Source organism: Mastigoproctus giganteus, chromosome 11 (assembly GCF_048544385.1).
Source record: "Mastigoproctus giganteus isolate SK-2022 chromosome 11, ASM4854438v1, whole genome shotgun sequence".
NCBI lineage: Eukaryota > Metazoa > Arthropoda > Arachnida > Uropygi > Thelyphonidae > Mastigoproctus > Mastigoproctus giganteus.
Genome location: NC_143585.1, coordinates 152687100 through 152704660, shown reverse-complemented (window position 1 = coordinate 152704660; position 17561 = coordinate 152687100). Strand labels below are relative to the sequence as shown.

The following is a 17561-nucleotide window of genomic DNA, read 5'->3' as shown; positions in this document are numbered from 1 at the left end:
CAATTCCTATACAGGGACTTTTAGTAATAACTTAACTATACACAGAATTGACTATAAACCAAATAAATATATCCCGCCAAACACAAACTAAATGTATCCCGAACTCAACTTCCCCTTGGCCGGATCCCAAAAATGCTCACAGCCACTCCAAAGCTACTCAACACGAAGGGAAGTCTGAGTGGAGGGAGATTCATTCAACTCACCTTCAGCAAGTCCACCTCCTAAGCCTAGGCTTATATGGGGATTATGCTTCTTCAGTGATATTATCTTAAGCTGTTCTTAAAAATATATTATAATAATAAAAAAATACTATTTAAAATTCAACATCACAACACATCTTAGGAGAGCACTAATCCTCTTAGCTGCAGCCAAGATTTTTTGTTTTGTTTTGTTTTGTTTTTATTGGCGCATTAGCTACTAAGGCTATAATGCGCCAAGACCATGTCATTTATAAAAAAAAAAAAAAAAAAAAAATTTAAACTTTCAGTGACCTAATTAGTTAGGCCACTATGTCAAGAAGTATAAGAAAAATGTAAACTTTACAAACGAGTAAAAATATTTATTGATTTTAAAAATCTAAAAATAGCAGACACATTGTCATTGTCGGATAAAATCTGACTGAGTGTATACAGCTCAGTCAGATGATTAAAAGCAGTAAAACGGATATTACTAAAATCTGGACAATCAATTAAAATGTGTCTCATAGTTAAAATTGTGCCACAGGACACACACATAGGAGGGTCATCAGCCCTCAGCAAAAACGAATGAGTTAAATGACTGTGTCCTATGCGGGTCTGAGCAAGAACAACTTCCTCCTTACGATTCCTGCGCAGACTAGACTGCCACGGTTCAATTACAGGCTTTATACAATATAGTTTATTTCCAGTCTGTCTATTCCACGAGTCCTGCCATTGGGAGTGTATGTTTTGGTGTATTATTTGCCTGTAGTCTGTATAGGGGACTGACAGGCAGCGGTTATTATTGGGAATTGCTGATTTGGCTGCGGCATCAGCCAAATCATTTCCCCTAATCCCAATGTGGCTGGGAATCCAGCAGAAGCGGATATCATATTCACGTCCAAGGAGGAAGCGAATCTTCTGCTGAATACTAGACAGAACTGGATGAGGATTATACCTCACAGATATTAAAGCCTGTAACACACTGAGAGAATCGGAATATAAAATGAACCGTTGGTATTGGCATTCACTAATGTGATCCAAGGCTAAGTCTATAGCATGCAGCTCTGCAGTAAATATACTGCATTCAGAGGGAATCTGCTCCGATGTAGTGCTGTCTGTAAAGACAGCAGCACATCCCACATATGATTCCGACTTAGAACCGTCTGTGTAGACTGGCGCGAAGTCGGAATGTTCAGCTCGGTGTGCTGAATAAAGCTGCAGGTAGACCGATGATGGAGTGTCCGACTTTCATCAATTTCTAAGGGACAAGTCACATGCCGGGACATGAGCATGCCAGGGTGAAAAGGGTTGCTTTGGTGTTTGGGCAACCTTGTCTACCTTGATATTAAGTTCTTTGAGTAGCTCTTGGAGACGAATACCAAAAGGACGATTGGTAGTCTTACGGGTGTTGTACAAATTTTCCCATCGTGGCTCAAAAACGAATGGCCACGTAGGATGGTCTGGCAGGGATTTCAGTTTTAAGGCGTACTTTAGAGACAACTGCTTACGACGAAGCGATAACGGTGGTTCGTTTGCTTCGACGTATAAGCTCTGGACAGGAGATGTTCGAAATGCTCCAGTAGCGATACGTAGAGCCTGATGATGGACAGGGTCCAACCATCGAAGGGCACTGTCTCTGGCTGAAGAATATACTTGGGACCCATAATCTAATTTGGATCGCACAAGTGCACGGTAAAGCCGTAGAAGGGTGCATCGGTCTGCACCCCAAGATAAAGAGGAGAGCGAGCGGAGCATATTAAGGCCTCTTGTGCACTTTGTGCGGAGTTGACGAATATGATCCAAAAAGGTCAGTTTTTTATCGAATATGAGTCCCAAGAATTTTGTGTTCGCTGCTACTGGAATAGCATTTTGTCCGAGCCTTAATTCAGGTTCAGGATGAAGATTACGCTTGCGACAAAAGTGTACGCAAACGGTCTTTTCCGGCGAGAACCTGAAGCCATTAGCAAGTGCCCAGGAATTCAGACTATCAATGGCTTTCTGCGGTTGTCTTTCAATAACCCTCATGTTGCACGACTGACAAAAGATGCTAAAGTCATCAACATAGAGGGCACTGTTTACAGTTGGAGGAAGTTGTTCTGTGATGGAATTTATTTTGATGGCAAAAAGCGTGACACTTAATACTGATCCTTGTGGTACTCCCTCCTCTTGGCTAAAGGAGCGAGAGAGTGAGGATCCCACACGAACTTGGAACAATCGTTTGGCTAAAAAGTTTTGAATAAAAAAGGGGAGATGCCCTCTAAGGCCTAGGCTATGTAAATCTTTTAAAATGCCAAATCTCCAAGTTGTGTCATACGCTTTTTTCCATGTCAAAGAACACCGACACCAAGTGTTCGCGTTTTAGGAAAGCATCCCGGATGGATGCTTCCAATCTAATAAGATGGTCCAAAGTGGACCGGTTCCTTCGGAAGCTGCACTGGATGTTGGAGAGAATGTCATTTGATTCTAGATACCATATTAAATGAGAATTAACCATTCTCTCCAGGATTTTGCACAGACAGCTAGTCAGAGCAATAGGACGATAATTGGTGGTGACTTTTGGATCCTTTCCTGGCTTAGGAAAGGCAAGAACGATTGCCTTTTGCCAGGAGTCCGGAAACTGCCTTTCAGTAAAGATTCTGTTATACAGAAGGAGCAGACAATCCATAGATTTTGGTGAAAGATGTTTAATCATTTCATAATGGATGCCATCTGGTCCAACGGCACTTGCTTTGGAAAGAGCGAGGGCTCTTTCCAGTTCCTGAATAGTGAAATCCCCGTTGAAGGGATAAATGCTCTTACATTTAAAGTTAAGTGCCTGTTTTTCGATTTTATATTTCAGGACCAGGAACTCTGGGGAATACGAAGATGTTGCAGAGATGTTAGAGAATGTTTCCCCAAGAGAATTGGCTATTGCAGTTGGATCTGCAATAGCGGATCCATTATAATCTAGGATTGAAGAAGGGTGGGATGTATATTTTCCCTTCATTTTCCGGATTTTATCCCAGACTACCTTAGAGTTGGTAGACTGGTTAATAGATGATGTAAAACGGATCCACGATTCCTTTTGACTCTGACGGCGGATATATCGTGCTTTGGCTCGTGCACGTTTAAAGGCTATAAGGTTGGTCGTGGTAGGATGTCGGTGGAATATCCCCCACGCTTTGTTTTGAGCCTTTTTTGCTGCTGTGCATTGTGAATTCCACCAAGGTTTAGGAAATGGTGGAAACAGGGCAGATGTTTTTGGAACAGCATTCGCAGCTGCTTGGACAGTATTTTCTGTGATGTACTTAACTGCATCATTGATAGGCTCTTGACTGACTGTGCTAAGATCAAAATTTGCCTGATGTTGGAAGGCAGTCCAGTCAGCCTGGTCAATCTTCCACCGTGGTAACCTGAAGGGAAGACATGGTCTCCCGCTGTGTAACGAGGTTATCACAGGGAAGTGATCGCTTCTGTATGGATTCTCCTCCACTTCCCAAGTGAGTGAAGGGAGTAGAGAAGGGGAGCAGATAGAGAGATAAATGGCAGAAAAAGTACGGGTAGGCATGTGGAAGAAGGTGTTTGTTCCAGTATTTAGAAGGGAAAGGTCATTGTCATTGAGCATATGCTCTATGACTCGTCCCCTTCCGTTGATGTTAGCACTACCCCACAGGGTGTTATGTCCATTCATATCCCCGAGAAGTAAGAAAGGGGAAGGCAACTGCGTTAGAAGATCATCAAGGTCTTCCTGGGAGATGTCAGTCCCAGGTGGCAAATAGATAGAGCAGACGGTTAATAAAAATCCCGCCGTAAGGCGAATTGCAACAGCTTCTATGCTAGTTGTAATGAGCAAGGGCTGCACTGGGGTCTGGTTACCCACAAGGATAGCCACTCCCCCATGTACAGAGCCATCCGCAATTCTATCCTTATGAAAAATTGTGGTGTTATGCATCGTGGGATCGTCATTTGCCTTTAGATATGTCTCCTGCAAGCAAAAGCAAACTGGCTCATGCTTTTGCAGGAGGGCCTTGATGTCATCAATATTTCGCCGGAATCCACGACAATTCCATTGTAGGAATTTAGCCATTATTTTGGCTTGGTGGGTCCATCAGGCGGCTTCCGAGGTGCTGAGGGCTTACTTTTATCAGTCTTGGGTCTATCTTTTTTGGGGAAAATGGACGCTGTCCCTTGTCCATTTCTTCCTCTGCAAAGAGTTCCAAGACTGAATCTTTGGGTACCTCCTTCTGCTCGACATCCATCTTTTCTTGGGTACTTCCCCTTTTTTATTCTTTTCTTTCATAGTTACCTTTGTTACTTGTGGAGCGTTAGGAGGTACCGATATAGGAGTGGCAGCTGATTGGTCCTTCTGCGCAGGTTTTTGAGAACTTAAAAGATAACGCGCGATGGGAGTGAAAGACTCCTTTGGAGGAATGGTCATGTCCGTCTGAGTTCCGACGGAACATCTCCCTGCTACCTTCTGGGCGTAGGTAGGTTTGTTGATATTCAGGGGTTTGACCGATTTCCTTGCCTCCTGGTATTATTTAGCTCTGCCTTCAGCCGTTGAATTTCTTTTTCTTCTTTCCACCTCTGGCATGCTCGTGAATAGGCCGGGTGTTCGCCTTCACAGTTAATAGAGGTGGGTTTTGCGGCTGAACATACTGTTGTTTCGTGGTCCTTTGCACCGCATCGAGCGCATGCAAGGACTCCATGGCAGGCCATTTGAGAATGTCCATACTTCTGGCATTTAAAACACCGTAAAGGGTTCGGAACGTATGGACACACTGAACAGTTGATGTATCCAGCTTTAATCTCATCAGGAGGTTTAGGAGAGTTAAAAGTCAAGATAACGCTCCTGGTTTTAACAATTTTTCCATCCCTTCGCGCAGTGATTCTCTTGACGGCAATGACTCCCTGTGGTTTTAATTCGGAGCAGATTTCCTCCTCGGTTACGTCGAGAAGGTCCCACTCCGAAATGACACTTCTCGATCAATTGAGTGTTCTGTGTGGTGTCACTGTTATAGGGATTCCTCCGATTGATGTTGTTCGGAGTAGATGTTCTGATTGCCTGTCATTTTTAGTTTCAATTAAAAGGTCTCCAGAACGAAGCCTTTTAACTGATTTGGGTGAACCTGCTAACCCATCTAACCCTTTTTGAATAAAAAAGGGCGACATTTTACCAATCGGTGTCTCATTGGTAGAATGCATGATTAAGAACCTTGGGACTGGCCCTGATGGTAGTTCGGTTCGCTGCCTCTTTGTAGCAATAATGCTATCTGTCTCTCCGTCACTGTTTTCAGATAGGGACCGGGTTGGGGCCCCTGAAGAAATATATTTATCAGGATTCATGAAGTTTTGAAGTGGTTCACTGCCCGGGCTCCCCACCCACCACGGAGCTTAAAGGGATGCCCACTACCCGGCAGCAATCAATGCGCTCGGGAGTGGGATCCCAGGGCTACCCAGACACCATACCCGCACCGCCGCCAGCCTGAATCCTGTCCCTTGGACCATGAGGGTAGGGGCATGGCATTGACACGGTTGACCCTCGCAGGCGAGCCTACTAGCCAATTGATCCTAGCCCGGCCTTCCAGGACCACCCATCTTGTCAAAGCAGGGGCCAAAGTGGTGTATTGAAGCTGGGCCCCTCAACCACTAGGATCCCCCTTTCCTAATTTCCATGGGTCGCAGCGCACGGCAAACACGCCGGATTCCATTGATGTAAGCCTGGAACCTGGGCTGTGGGCGTTGGATCCCAGTGATGCTAGTCTGGAAGTCCAGCAGCGTCACTGGGAGGTCCCCTCACCACGTACAGGTGCCCACGTCGAGGGGCCGCAGCCAAGAAGGATGTAGTGTAGCTATCGTCATCTTACATATCCTAATTGGCTGTGTTACTGTCCCCAGCCACGAAGAGGCGGGAACTACTATCTAGCCTTGCTCTCCGTTTAAAACTAGACTCACAAACTTATTAAAATACCATAGGAGAGCCCTATCCATGAACATGATCCAAAGACCTTGTTGTTCAAGTTTACCTAGACTTATCTCCAATTCATGTCTTAGATCAACATATTGATCAAAATGGAGCATAATATGGACACTAGTTTCTTGTAACCCACAAGAACATAAATCATTTTCCACAAGTCCCAACTCATGGAGTCTTTTTGCCAATCCATGTCCAGTAATAAGAAAAGTGGCATGTAGTCCAAATTGCTGCCAAGGATTTGCCCGCACATTTAATATGTCAACTCTCGGTAAATACATATGGGTGACACGTCCTTTTTCACTCGTGTCCAACCTCTGTTGCCATACAGCCATCAGTTCATTTTTAATTCTTGCCTTCTCTTCTTTATAATCAGATCTTGAGTATATCCTATTTAGATCTGGGTAAGAGGAAACTCCCAACACAGTTTTCCTGATGTTCTTTCTAGTACAGTATAGTAACGGAGTGGAGGGAGAGAGAGAATGGTCTTAATATCTTACTTTTGTAAAATTTACAAAAACATATGACCATGTGAACACACTGCTAGGGAACTCTCCCAGGGCCTTGGAAGGGGCCCTTGAAACTTGAGCTTCATCAGCTTCACAGTAAATCTCCCTTTGGGTACAATGTATCCAACTTCCAGACATCAGTGTTTTGTCGTTGGTCCTTCAAGTGACACTACTCTTGATGCTATTCATGCATAGCAGGGTGGTTTATGATATTGGCCCTGACTGCAACAAATGTTACACCAGTCACACAAACAGGTATCCACGAGACATTGTAGACAAGCATTTTATTTCTACATGCAAAAAAAGGTGTTCAGAATTTGCCACTGGATAAAAGTTCTCTCATCCTGCTCCGGTGCTTCTTCATTAATCTATTTATTTGTTGTAGCATTTCTCAACTTTGTTAATCTATTTATTTGTTGTAGCATTTCTCAACTTCATTAATCTGTTTATTTGTTGTAGCATTTTCTCAACCATATGTCTCAACATATGGTTGAGAAAACTTCCTGTGATGATGAAAGTTGATATGCAAAACAAAGTTGAAACAAATAAAACAGCACCAGAGAAGTATGAGAAAATCAAGTGACTAATAGCTACTCATGCAACATTCTATGGATTTTATCAATTTTAGGTGTAAACATTGATTTCATCTTTATTTTATCTCTGTATACTGTTAATTCAAGTTAAAAAAAAATATTCAATTGTCATTCCTTCTGAGCACAGGAGGTCTCTTTCATTCTTTATGAACCTTTTCCCATTAACTACTTTTCAGGAATGCGTGATATTCGTGAAATAGAAAGTTACTATATGCAGAATTAATGTTATGTTTCTAAAGAACTTTAAGATATAAATTTGTGTGCAAAAAAAGTAAAAATGTGGTCTTTACATGTATTTATTTTTGACCTGATGAGCCAAAACAGCACAGGTAAAGGATATGGTTTTATGAATCACAGAAAAATAAATGCTGTTTTCAATGTTTACTGCCATTTCTTTATATAAGAATCACTATAAAATGTAATTTGGAAATAGTCACTAGCCATCACTTCATGTACATACAAAAGCTTTGAAACAGTCTCTTATAGAATTCTAGGCTATGTGTATATGTATATATATCGGAATTTTATAATTCTTGAACTAACACAGTTGTTTTCATCCTTCCACAAAAACAAAGAAAAAATTTTTAAAAATATGTGTCAGCAATAAACGTTTTTTTTTTTTAAAAAAGGATCATCCTCCTCCACTTACCATCTTTCAATTTCTTCATCCATGGCAGCAACTGCTTCTGGGGTATTCCATTCTTGAATTCCAGGTATGGGAGGATAATGACCTGTAAAGATGGTGAATGGGGGGGGGGAGGACATTTATGTTCAAATAAGATGTTTAGAAACATTTTTCTTTGCAATGTTTAATAAGTATTTGTAGAAGAATAAGAGAAATTTACCTCAACATGATATGTAGAACACTTTCATATAATACTCTACAGAAATTAAAATGAATGAAAGATTAATGCAAAATGATTACAGTAAAAAATCAATTGAACACAATTCAAAAATTAAATAAAATTAAAAAAAAAACTAATTAAAAAAAAAGAATTAAATATAAATTAATGTTAAGCATAAATTTGAAAAACAATTTTTCATTTTTAACGTTTAACTTTGATTTTTAATTAATTTTTTTTAAATTCTTTTTTGAATTTTAGTTAATTTTTGAATTGTATTCAATTGGTTTTTCACTGTAATCATTTTGCATTAATCTTTCATTCATTTTAATTTCTGGAGAGTATCATATGGAAGTGTTCCACATATCGTATTGAGGTAAATTTCTCTTATTCTTCTACAAATATTGATATCAACATAGAACATATTTAGCACCTTTAGCAAAGCAAAAGGCTCAAGCTAATGGAAGTGCTGTGGCTCAGAGCAGAACTGATGGGGGCAGTTGTCCTCTGACTCACAGCCTTATAAAATGCACTGTTTGCTTGATGTTTGCAGAGCAATCGGGTACGGGACTTGATACTGCCAAGGGGGATGTCTTTGTGTGTGCGCGATGCAAGGAGTGTAACGATATCAGGCAACAACTCGACGTTCTTTTGGGCCTATATGAGAGCTTGAAGGACAGGGTGGATGCCCTCGAAGAAACTAAATTGAGGGGCCCATCAAGCTCTCAGCTGCCCACATCAACGCCAGAGCTTGCACTTGGGCATCGCGTGACACAGAGACAACCCCCAAGGCAGAATGCGCTGGTCCCGAAGGAACTAGTAGTTGTTGGTGACTCTATTGTCAGGGAAACGGGGAACATGCTTTGTAAAAAAGATAGGTGGAACAGGACCAGGGTATGTCTGCCAGGGGCAAAGGTTGATGACGTTGTAGAGCGAATATCATCTTTTAAGGGCACAAAAGGTGATATAGTTGTACACGTTGGCACTAATAATATTAAGAGTAGGAGACCGGCAGAATTACTTAACAAGTACAGGTCACTGTTGAACAAAAGCCGAGAATTAGGGTTGAATTTGAAAGTGTCTGCAATTCTGCCCAGACACGATAGGAGGGAGTATATGATGAGAGCCCTGTCGATCAATTCGGCCCTGGAAAGATTGTGCAAGGCTCAAGGGGTAGAATTTTTTTCAGCCTGGACTGTACTTGTTAACAGGAGAGATTGCTTCTACAGGGATGGGATACACTTAAATAGAAAGGGTGCAAGAATATTTGCTGATGCTATCGAGGCAGTGTTAGGTGGGTCGGAAAACTGCTAGCTTGGGGGGAGACAAAGACCAATAGATTGACAGTAGCCACTGGCAGAGGTGAAAGAGATTCTTGCACTGCTTCTATTAGAATGAGCAGAAGCCTGAAAAACAAGATGCATGGTATTTCAGAGACTGCTGGGAGCCATTGTGGTACAAGTAAACACATGGGTTGTGTTAGGGTAGCTAAGAATAGAAACAGGTGCAGGTATACTTGCGTGTACACCAATGCTAGGAGTTTAGTAAATAAATTTGATGAATTTGAGGTATTGCTCAAAACATCGAAGGCAGATATTGTTGGGATATCAGAGACGTGGTGTCACACAGATATAAGGGATGCGGAACTGCAATTTGGGGAGTACAACGTCTACAGAAAAGATAGACAGGATAGGAAGGGGGGAGGTGTTATGCTATTAGGTAAGAAACACATAAAAACCAAGGAAGTGAAGCCAGTCGACATCGCTGGACAGTGCAGTGTGGAGTCAGTTTGGTGTGACATAAGCATTGGGAGATCAAAATTGAGAGTAGGAGTGTGCTATAGGCCTAATGACTCTGATGAGTATAATAAGGAACTGTACAGGGAAATAGAGTGGGCCAGTAAATCAGAGTGTCTTATAATGGGAGATTTTAATTTCCCAGATATTGACTGGAATTTGGGGGCTGGATACTCACACACTAGCAGGGCTTTTGTGGATTTATTGGATGATTGTTTTCTACATCAGCATGTTCGGGAGGCAACTAGAGGGAGTAATACTCTTGATTTGATTATCAGCAGTGATTCTTCATGCATTAAGAATCTGCAGATAAATGAACCACTAGGTGGCAGTGATCACAGTGTGCTGAAGTGGGATTTACTGAAAGAGGTAACTACCATTAGGGGTAAAGGGAAGGGTTATTGCTTCCGTAAAGGCGACTACGATGGACTGAGACAGTATTTAAATTCTATACAGTGGGACCAACTGATGATGTTACCAACAGCAAATTCAAAATGGGAAGCATTCAAAGAACTTATCTTGGAAGCTACTAGGCTTTACATACCAACTAAGAAATATTGTTCAAGGTTTAGGCCAAAATGGATGTCAGATGAACTAATGAGGCATATGGCAGAGAAGAAAAATGCATGGGATACTTACAAATTAACACATGACACAGAAGCCTATGATAGATACAAGTTGATATGCAACCAAGTTACAAAGGAGGTTAGGCAGGCGAAGGCAGATTACGAGAAATCCTTGGCAAGGGATGCAAAGAAAAACAGCAAAGAGTTCTTTACTTATGTAAACTCTAGAAGGAAAGGGATGAATCAGATTGGTCCACTTGATATTGATGGGTCAAGTGTTGAGGATCCTGCTCAGGTGGCTAACAAACTAAATGAATATTTTGCATCGACATTCACACATGAGGAGTTATTCAGCGAGGGGAATGCCAGAGGTGTATTCAACTCTAGCAGTAAGTTACAAAATCTTGAAATAACTGGGAGTAAAGTGGAGGAGAAACTGTTGAAGATAAACACAAGAAAGGCACCCGGGGTGGATGGGATCTATCCAGTTATATTAAAGGAGGCAGCAAAGGAAGTAAGCAAACCCTTAGCCATAATTATGAGAGCTTCCTTGGACTCAGGGGAGGTACCCATAGACTGGAAATGTGCAAATGTGACCCCAATTCACAAAGGAGGATCAAAGGCTGACACAAGTAATTATAGACCTGTGAGCTTGACTTCTGTTCCAGGAAAATTAATGGAGGCACTGGTTAAAGACGCACTGCAGGATCATTTAGACAAGACTTCAGTTATAGCTCAGACACAGCATGGTTTTGTTAAGGGGAAGTCTTGCCTGACCAACTTGATCGGATACTATGATGCAGTCACAAAAGAACTGGATGCAGGGAATAACTTTGATATTATATACTTGGATCTTAGAAAGGATTTTGATACTGTTGCACATGGAAGACTGCTACACAAATTGGAGCAGTGTGACATTGGAGGCAAATTGCTGCTATGGATAAAGGGGTGGTTGAGGGGGAGAAGACAGAGAGTGGTAATCAATGGACACTGCTCATCGTGGACTGATGTTATTAGTGGAGTCCCTCAGGGCTCAGTGTTGGGTCCATTATTGTTTTCTGTATTTATAAATGATATTGATGATGGTATATCGGGATTAATGTCCAAGTTTGCAGACGATACAAAGGTTGGCAGGGTTGTCAAGGACACTACTGACACTATGCTTCTGCAACAGGATCTGGAAAGGTTGAGCAGATGGGCTGAGAGGTGGCAAATGAAGTTTAACATTGACAAATGTAAAGTACTACACATGGGAAACAGCAACCCCAGAGCAACGTATCAACTCTATGGTACAACACTGACAGTGGTAGAGAATGAAAGGGACTTGGGGGTGGTTGTGCAGGCAGATATGAAGTTCTCTGAGCAGTGCAGACGGGCTGCAAGAGTAGCTCATGGAGTATTGTCAATGATATACAGGAATTTTTCCAGCAGGGATAAGGAGGTGATTATTCCATTGTATAAGGCGATGGTCAGGCCACACCTAGAGTACTGTATACAGGTCTGGAGGCCTCATTTCAAGAAGGATGTAGAGCTGCTGGAACGAGTACAGAGAAGGGCAACAAGATTAGTGAATGGAACAAAGGGGTGCTCTTACGAAGAAAGGCTTAAGTTTTGCAAATTACAGTGTCTGGAGACTAGGCACCAGCGAGGTGATCTGATAGAGGTGTATAAAGCCTTGAATGGTTTAAGCATGCTCAATGCTGATGGGATTCTTCCTCTAGCTCAGAATAATCACCTGAGAGGGCATAAATTCAAATTGAGGAAAGACAGATGTAGGATAGACGTGCGGAAATTTGCCTTTAGCCAGCGGGTGGTTGGTTGGTGGAACAGACTTCCATCCCTTGTGGTCGAGGTTGATAGCCTAAATAAGTTTAAGGCTCAGCTGGACAGGTATTTTGAACGAACAGAGGGGTGAAGTGGAAGTGGTTTTTTTTTTTTTTTTTTTTTGGCTGATGCTGCATAAGCTTGCTTTCTTGCATCAAATGCCTCTACTAATGCTAATGCTAATGCACCATAGCTCTGTTATATACTATAAAAATGTTTAATAAGACACAGTAACCTTTTTAAATTCTTATTGTATATGGATTTCACAAAATTACACTTTTAAAAAATGATTGTGTTTTCAATAACTTTTTTTTAAAAAAAAAAATTTCTTAATTGAATCCACCAGTAGCACAGGGTGGAATCTTTGTTACACACACATAAAAATTTAGTTCATATAAAAATTTTTGTAAAATTTGAATAAGTGAGGCAGCAAAACATAGCAGCAAGTCAGAACTACTCTTACCTACTTGACTATCACAGAGACTTTCATAGTTGCACCCACTTCCATCACTTTTATTGGTTGGTGGTGTCTTCGTGTTTTAAATATGTTTTAGCAATTTGGGCTGCTGTTTCCCCCAAAAGGCATAAGAGGATAGATACCTAGCTATTAATTAACATTTTTTTTTTTTCTGTTTGCAGAGTCATTGTTAAGAAAGTTTGACTTAATTTTTTTTTGATCAGAACTTATTTAAGTAAAGAAGTCATGCTTCATTTTGTTATTCGAGTTGCCTTTCCCTTGGAATGTGTAATGTCCGAGTTTCAGACAAATTCATGCAGCCCACAGTGCTCAAATAAAATAGCAAACTGTTGTGTTAATTTTCTTTATCAGCAACATAAGAAGATACATAATTTTTTTTTTATAACATATTGGGATACACTGCATAGAGAAATAAAAGTTAAAAGTTACGTTTCTTCTTATGTGCTTGTTAAAAATTTGACACTCTTCTTTCTAATCAATTTACTATTGCTAACAAGTGTGTTAGACTGGAAAAATCTTCTGGGAAACATAGCAAATTTTTGCAACTTTGACAGGAAATTAAATGTCACCTGCTGTTTGTGAATTTAAATAATGGCTGAAAGAGATACCACCCCCCCCCCACACACACACACACTAAGGTTAAAAACTAGTTGTTCTCTGATACCATTGGGAAAAAAATCAGGTTCTCATCACTGATGTGGTTTTCAAAAAAAAAAAAAAAAAGTTCGGAAACATGGTTCTTACACGTACAGAGGGAAAAATCAGCTCCCACAGTCAGATTATAGCAAGCGTCACTTTGTATTTTCTGACTGAAAACACAATATCACTACTGCCTGAATTTTTAAACAAACCTATATTCAAAAACATGTTTTTAAAAGTTAAATATTTACTACTGTCAGAGATAAAAAAAATTTACACTGCACTTCTTCATTTATTAACATGGGCTGCAAAAACAATGCTGACAAATGTAAATAAGAAACACCACTGATGGAATTTTTGTAATTTGCCCTAGGAGTATACTAATTAAAGTCAGAGAAATATAGAGGTATCAGATGCAGTGGAAGAACTATTTACAATGGCAGATAAAATTCAAATCCATTCAAAAATTTGTTGAATTTAGTACTGCCTTTAATAAATAAAAAGAAATGTCATTTATGGAAGCTTATATAAGCCTATATAATTACAAGGGAAAAAAAACATTGTTTTTCAGTCATCTACAATCTTGTGAACAAGTGGGCATAAGATTGTGGATGACTGATAAAAAATCTTATGAACAAGTGGGCATAAGATTGTGGATGACTGATAAAAAATCTTATGAACAAGTGGGCATAAGATTGTGGATGACTGATAAAAAATCTTGTGAACAAGTGGGCATAAGATTGTGGATGACTGCTAAAAAATCTTGTGAACAAGTGGGCATACGATTCTGGATGACTGATAAAAAATCTTATGAACAAGTGGGTATAAGATTGTGGATGACTGATAAAAAATCTTGTGAACAAGTGGGCATAAGATTGTGGATGACTGATAAAAAATCTTATGAACAAGTGGGCATAAGATTGTGGATGACTGATAAAAAATCTTATGAACAAGTGGGCACAGATATACTGGCAAATCTTTCCACTCAGCAAATAATGAGGGTATGTCTGAAAGGTGATATTATTGTTGTTGTTGTTTGGTTTTTAGGAGCATTAGCAACTAAGGCCATATTGCTCCGGGATATGCAGTGGTCATACCATGACCTTTCCGCATCTTCTGTATTTGGTGGTGACGGGCTCGAACCCCAGCCTAATCAAGAAGCGTGTGTTATGCACTGCTGCTCCTTCCCACCTGGCTATGGAGGCACCTTGATATTGTTGTACATGTTGGAACTAATGACATTAAGAGTAAGAGATCTGCAGATTTACTCAACAAGTACAGGTCAATGCTGAAAAAAGTTGCGAGTTAGGGATGAATGTGAAAGTGTCTGCAATTCTGCCCAGACACAATAGGAAGGAGTATATTATGAGAGCCTTGTCAATCAATTCAGCCCTGGAGAGATTGTGCAAGGCTCAAGGGTTCAAATTTTTTTCAGCCTGGTCTGTACTTGTTGCAGGAGAGACTGCTTCTACTTAAATAGAAAGGGTGCAAGGATATTTGCTGATGCTATTGCTATCGAGGCAGTATTTGATGGGTTGGAAAACTGCTAGCTTGGGGGGGGAGGAACAATGGCTAAAAGGTTAACAGTGGCCACAGGCAAAAGTGATTCTTGACTTGTTTCTATTAGAATGAGCAGCAGCAGCACATGGAAAGCAAGGCAATGGAGATTTCCAGGACTGTTGGGAGTCATAGTGGAATAACTAAATACATGGGCTGTGTTAGGGTAACTAAGAGTAGAAACAGGTGCATGTATACTTGTATGTACACCAATGCTAGTAGTATAGTTAATAAATTTGATGAACTTGAAGTGCTAGTTAAGGCATCAAAGGCAGATATTGTTGCAATATCAGAGACGTGGTGTCACATAGATATAAGCAGTGCAGAATTGGAATTTGGGAGTAAAATGTGTACAGAAAATTATAGACAGTACAGGAAGGGAGGAGGGGTTATGCTGTTAATTAAGAAACACAAAATCTAAGGAAATGCCAACTGATGTTGATAAACAATGCAATGTTGAGTCTGTTTGGTGTGATATAAGCACTGGGAAAGGCAAAATGAGAGTAGGTGTGTGTTACAGGCCTAATGAATCTGATGAGTATAATGACCAATTGTGCTGAGAAATAAAGTGGGCCAGTAAATCAGAATGTCTTATAATGGGTATTTTAACTTTCCAGATATTGACTGGAACTTGTGGATTGGTCACTTGCACACTAGCAAGACTTTGGATTTATTGGATGACTGTTTTCTAATTTTCAAGAGGTAAACAGAGGGAGGAATACTCTTGACTTGATTATCAGCAGTGATTATTCATGCATTAAGAATTTGTAGATAAAGGAACCACTGGGTAACAGTGATCACAATGTACTGATATGGGAATTACTTAAAGATGTAACTACCATCAAGGCTAAACAGAAGGGCTTTTGTAAAGGTGACTACAGGGGTCTCAAACAGTTTTTAAATTCTGTACAGTGGGATCAACTGATGATGTTACCAACATTGAATTCTTAATGGGAAGCCTTCCGGGACTTAATCTTGGAGGCTACTAGGCTTTTCATTCCAACTAAGAAATACTGTTCAAGCCTAAATGGATGTCAGATGAATTAACGCGACTCAAGGCAGAGAAGAAAAATGTATGTGATACATATAAATTATCAGGTAACACAGAAGCCTATGGCAGATATAAGCTTGTCTGTAATCAAGTCACAAAGGAGGTTAGGCAGGTGAAGACAGATTGTGAGAAATCTTTGGCAAAGGATGCAAAGAAAAACAGCAAAGAATTCTTTACTTATGTAAACTCTACAAGGAAAGGGACGAATTAGATTGGATTACTTAACTTAGATGGGTTGACTACTGACGATCATGCTCAGGTAGCTGATAAACTGACTGAATATTTTGCATCTACATTCACACATGAGGAGTTATTCAATGAGGGGAATGCCAGAAGTTTATCAAATTCTAACAGGGAGCTAAGTGATTTTGTAATAACTGAGAGCAAAGTGGAGGAGAAATTGTTAAAGTTAAACATAAGGAACACACCTGGGATGGATGGTATCTGTCCAGTTATGTTAAAGGAGGTGGCAAAAGAAGTAAGGAAACTCTTAGCCATAATTATGAGAGCATCCTTGGACTTGTGGAAAGTCCCCAAGTACTGGAGATGTGCAAATGTATCTCCAATTCACAAAGTGGGATCAAAGGGTGACACAAATAATTATAGACCTGTTAGTTTGACTACTGTTCCAGTGAAATTAACGGAGTCACTGGTTAAAGAAGCTTTGCAGGATCATCTAGACATGGGTTTGTTAAATGAAAGTCTTGGGTTTGTTAAATGAAATTCTTGTCTGACCAATTTGATTGGATACTATGATGAGGTAACAAAGGAACTGAATGTCAAAAATAATTTTGATATCATATACTTGGATTTCAGGAAAGCTTTTGACACTGTTGCACATGGAAGAATGCTGTACAAATTGGAGAGGTAGGGCAAGAAGGGTAAGTTGCTACAATGGATAAAGGGATGGTTGAGTGGAAGATAACAGAGAGTGGTAATTAATGGACACTGCTCTTATTTTCATTTCGATGCCATATGCTTGCATTTCACTATGTACTGTCTATGTACATAGTCATATTATGAAGGTACATATAATACATACATAAACTAAATTTTAGACTAGTTTTTCTTATATATTTCATATTTTGGAACAGAACCCCTTTATTACTATGGGCACCATAACTCAGTATTCGCGTTTTTGGTATTCGCGACATTTCTCAGGAACGTAACTCCCGCGAATAGCGGGGGTTTACTGTACTTTATATTTGTCAATGTTAAACTTCATTTGCCACCTCTCAGCCCATCTGCTCAACTTTTCCAGATCCTCTTGCAGCAGTGTACTGTCATTAGTGTCATTAACAAACCTGCCAACCTTCGTACTGTCTGCAAATTTAGACATTAAGCCTGATATGCCATCATCAATATCATTTATAAATACAGTAAACAACAATGGACCCAACACTGGACCCTGAGGGACTCCACTAATAACATTAGTCCATGAAGAGTAGTGTCCATTGATTACCACTCTGTCTTCTTCCGCTCAACCATCCCTTTATCCATAGCAGTAATTTGCCTCCAATGCCACACTGCTCCAATTTGTGAAGCAGTATCAAAGGCTTTTCTAAGATCCAAAT

At 40.2% G+C, this 17561-nt stretch overlaps 1 protein-coding gene across 1 annotated transcript in view; it reads right to left on the bottom strand.

Annotated features, from left to right (window-relative positions):
- Positions 1-17561, bottom strand: part of LOC150078519 (uncharacterized) — a 541829-nt gene that overhangs the window by 67047 nt on the left and 457221 nt on the right. The window contains exon 10 of the mRNA XM_090384590.1: positions 7884-7965. Within this exon, the coding sequence (XP_090240716.1) occupies positions 7884-7965 (82 nt within the window). The remainder of the gene's footprint in view (positions 1-7883; positions 7966-17561) is intronic.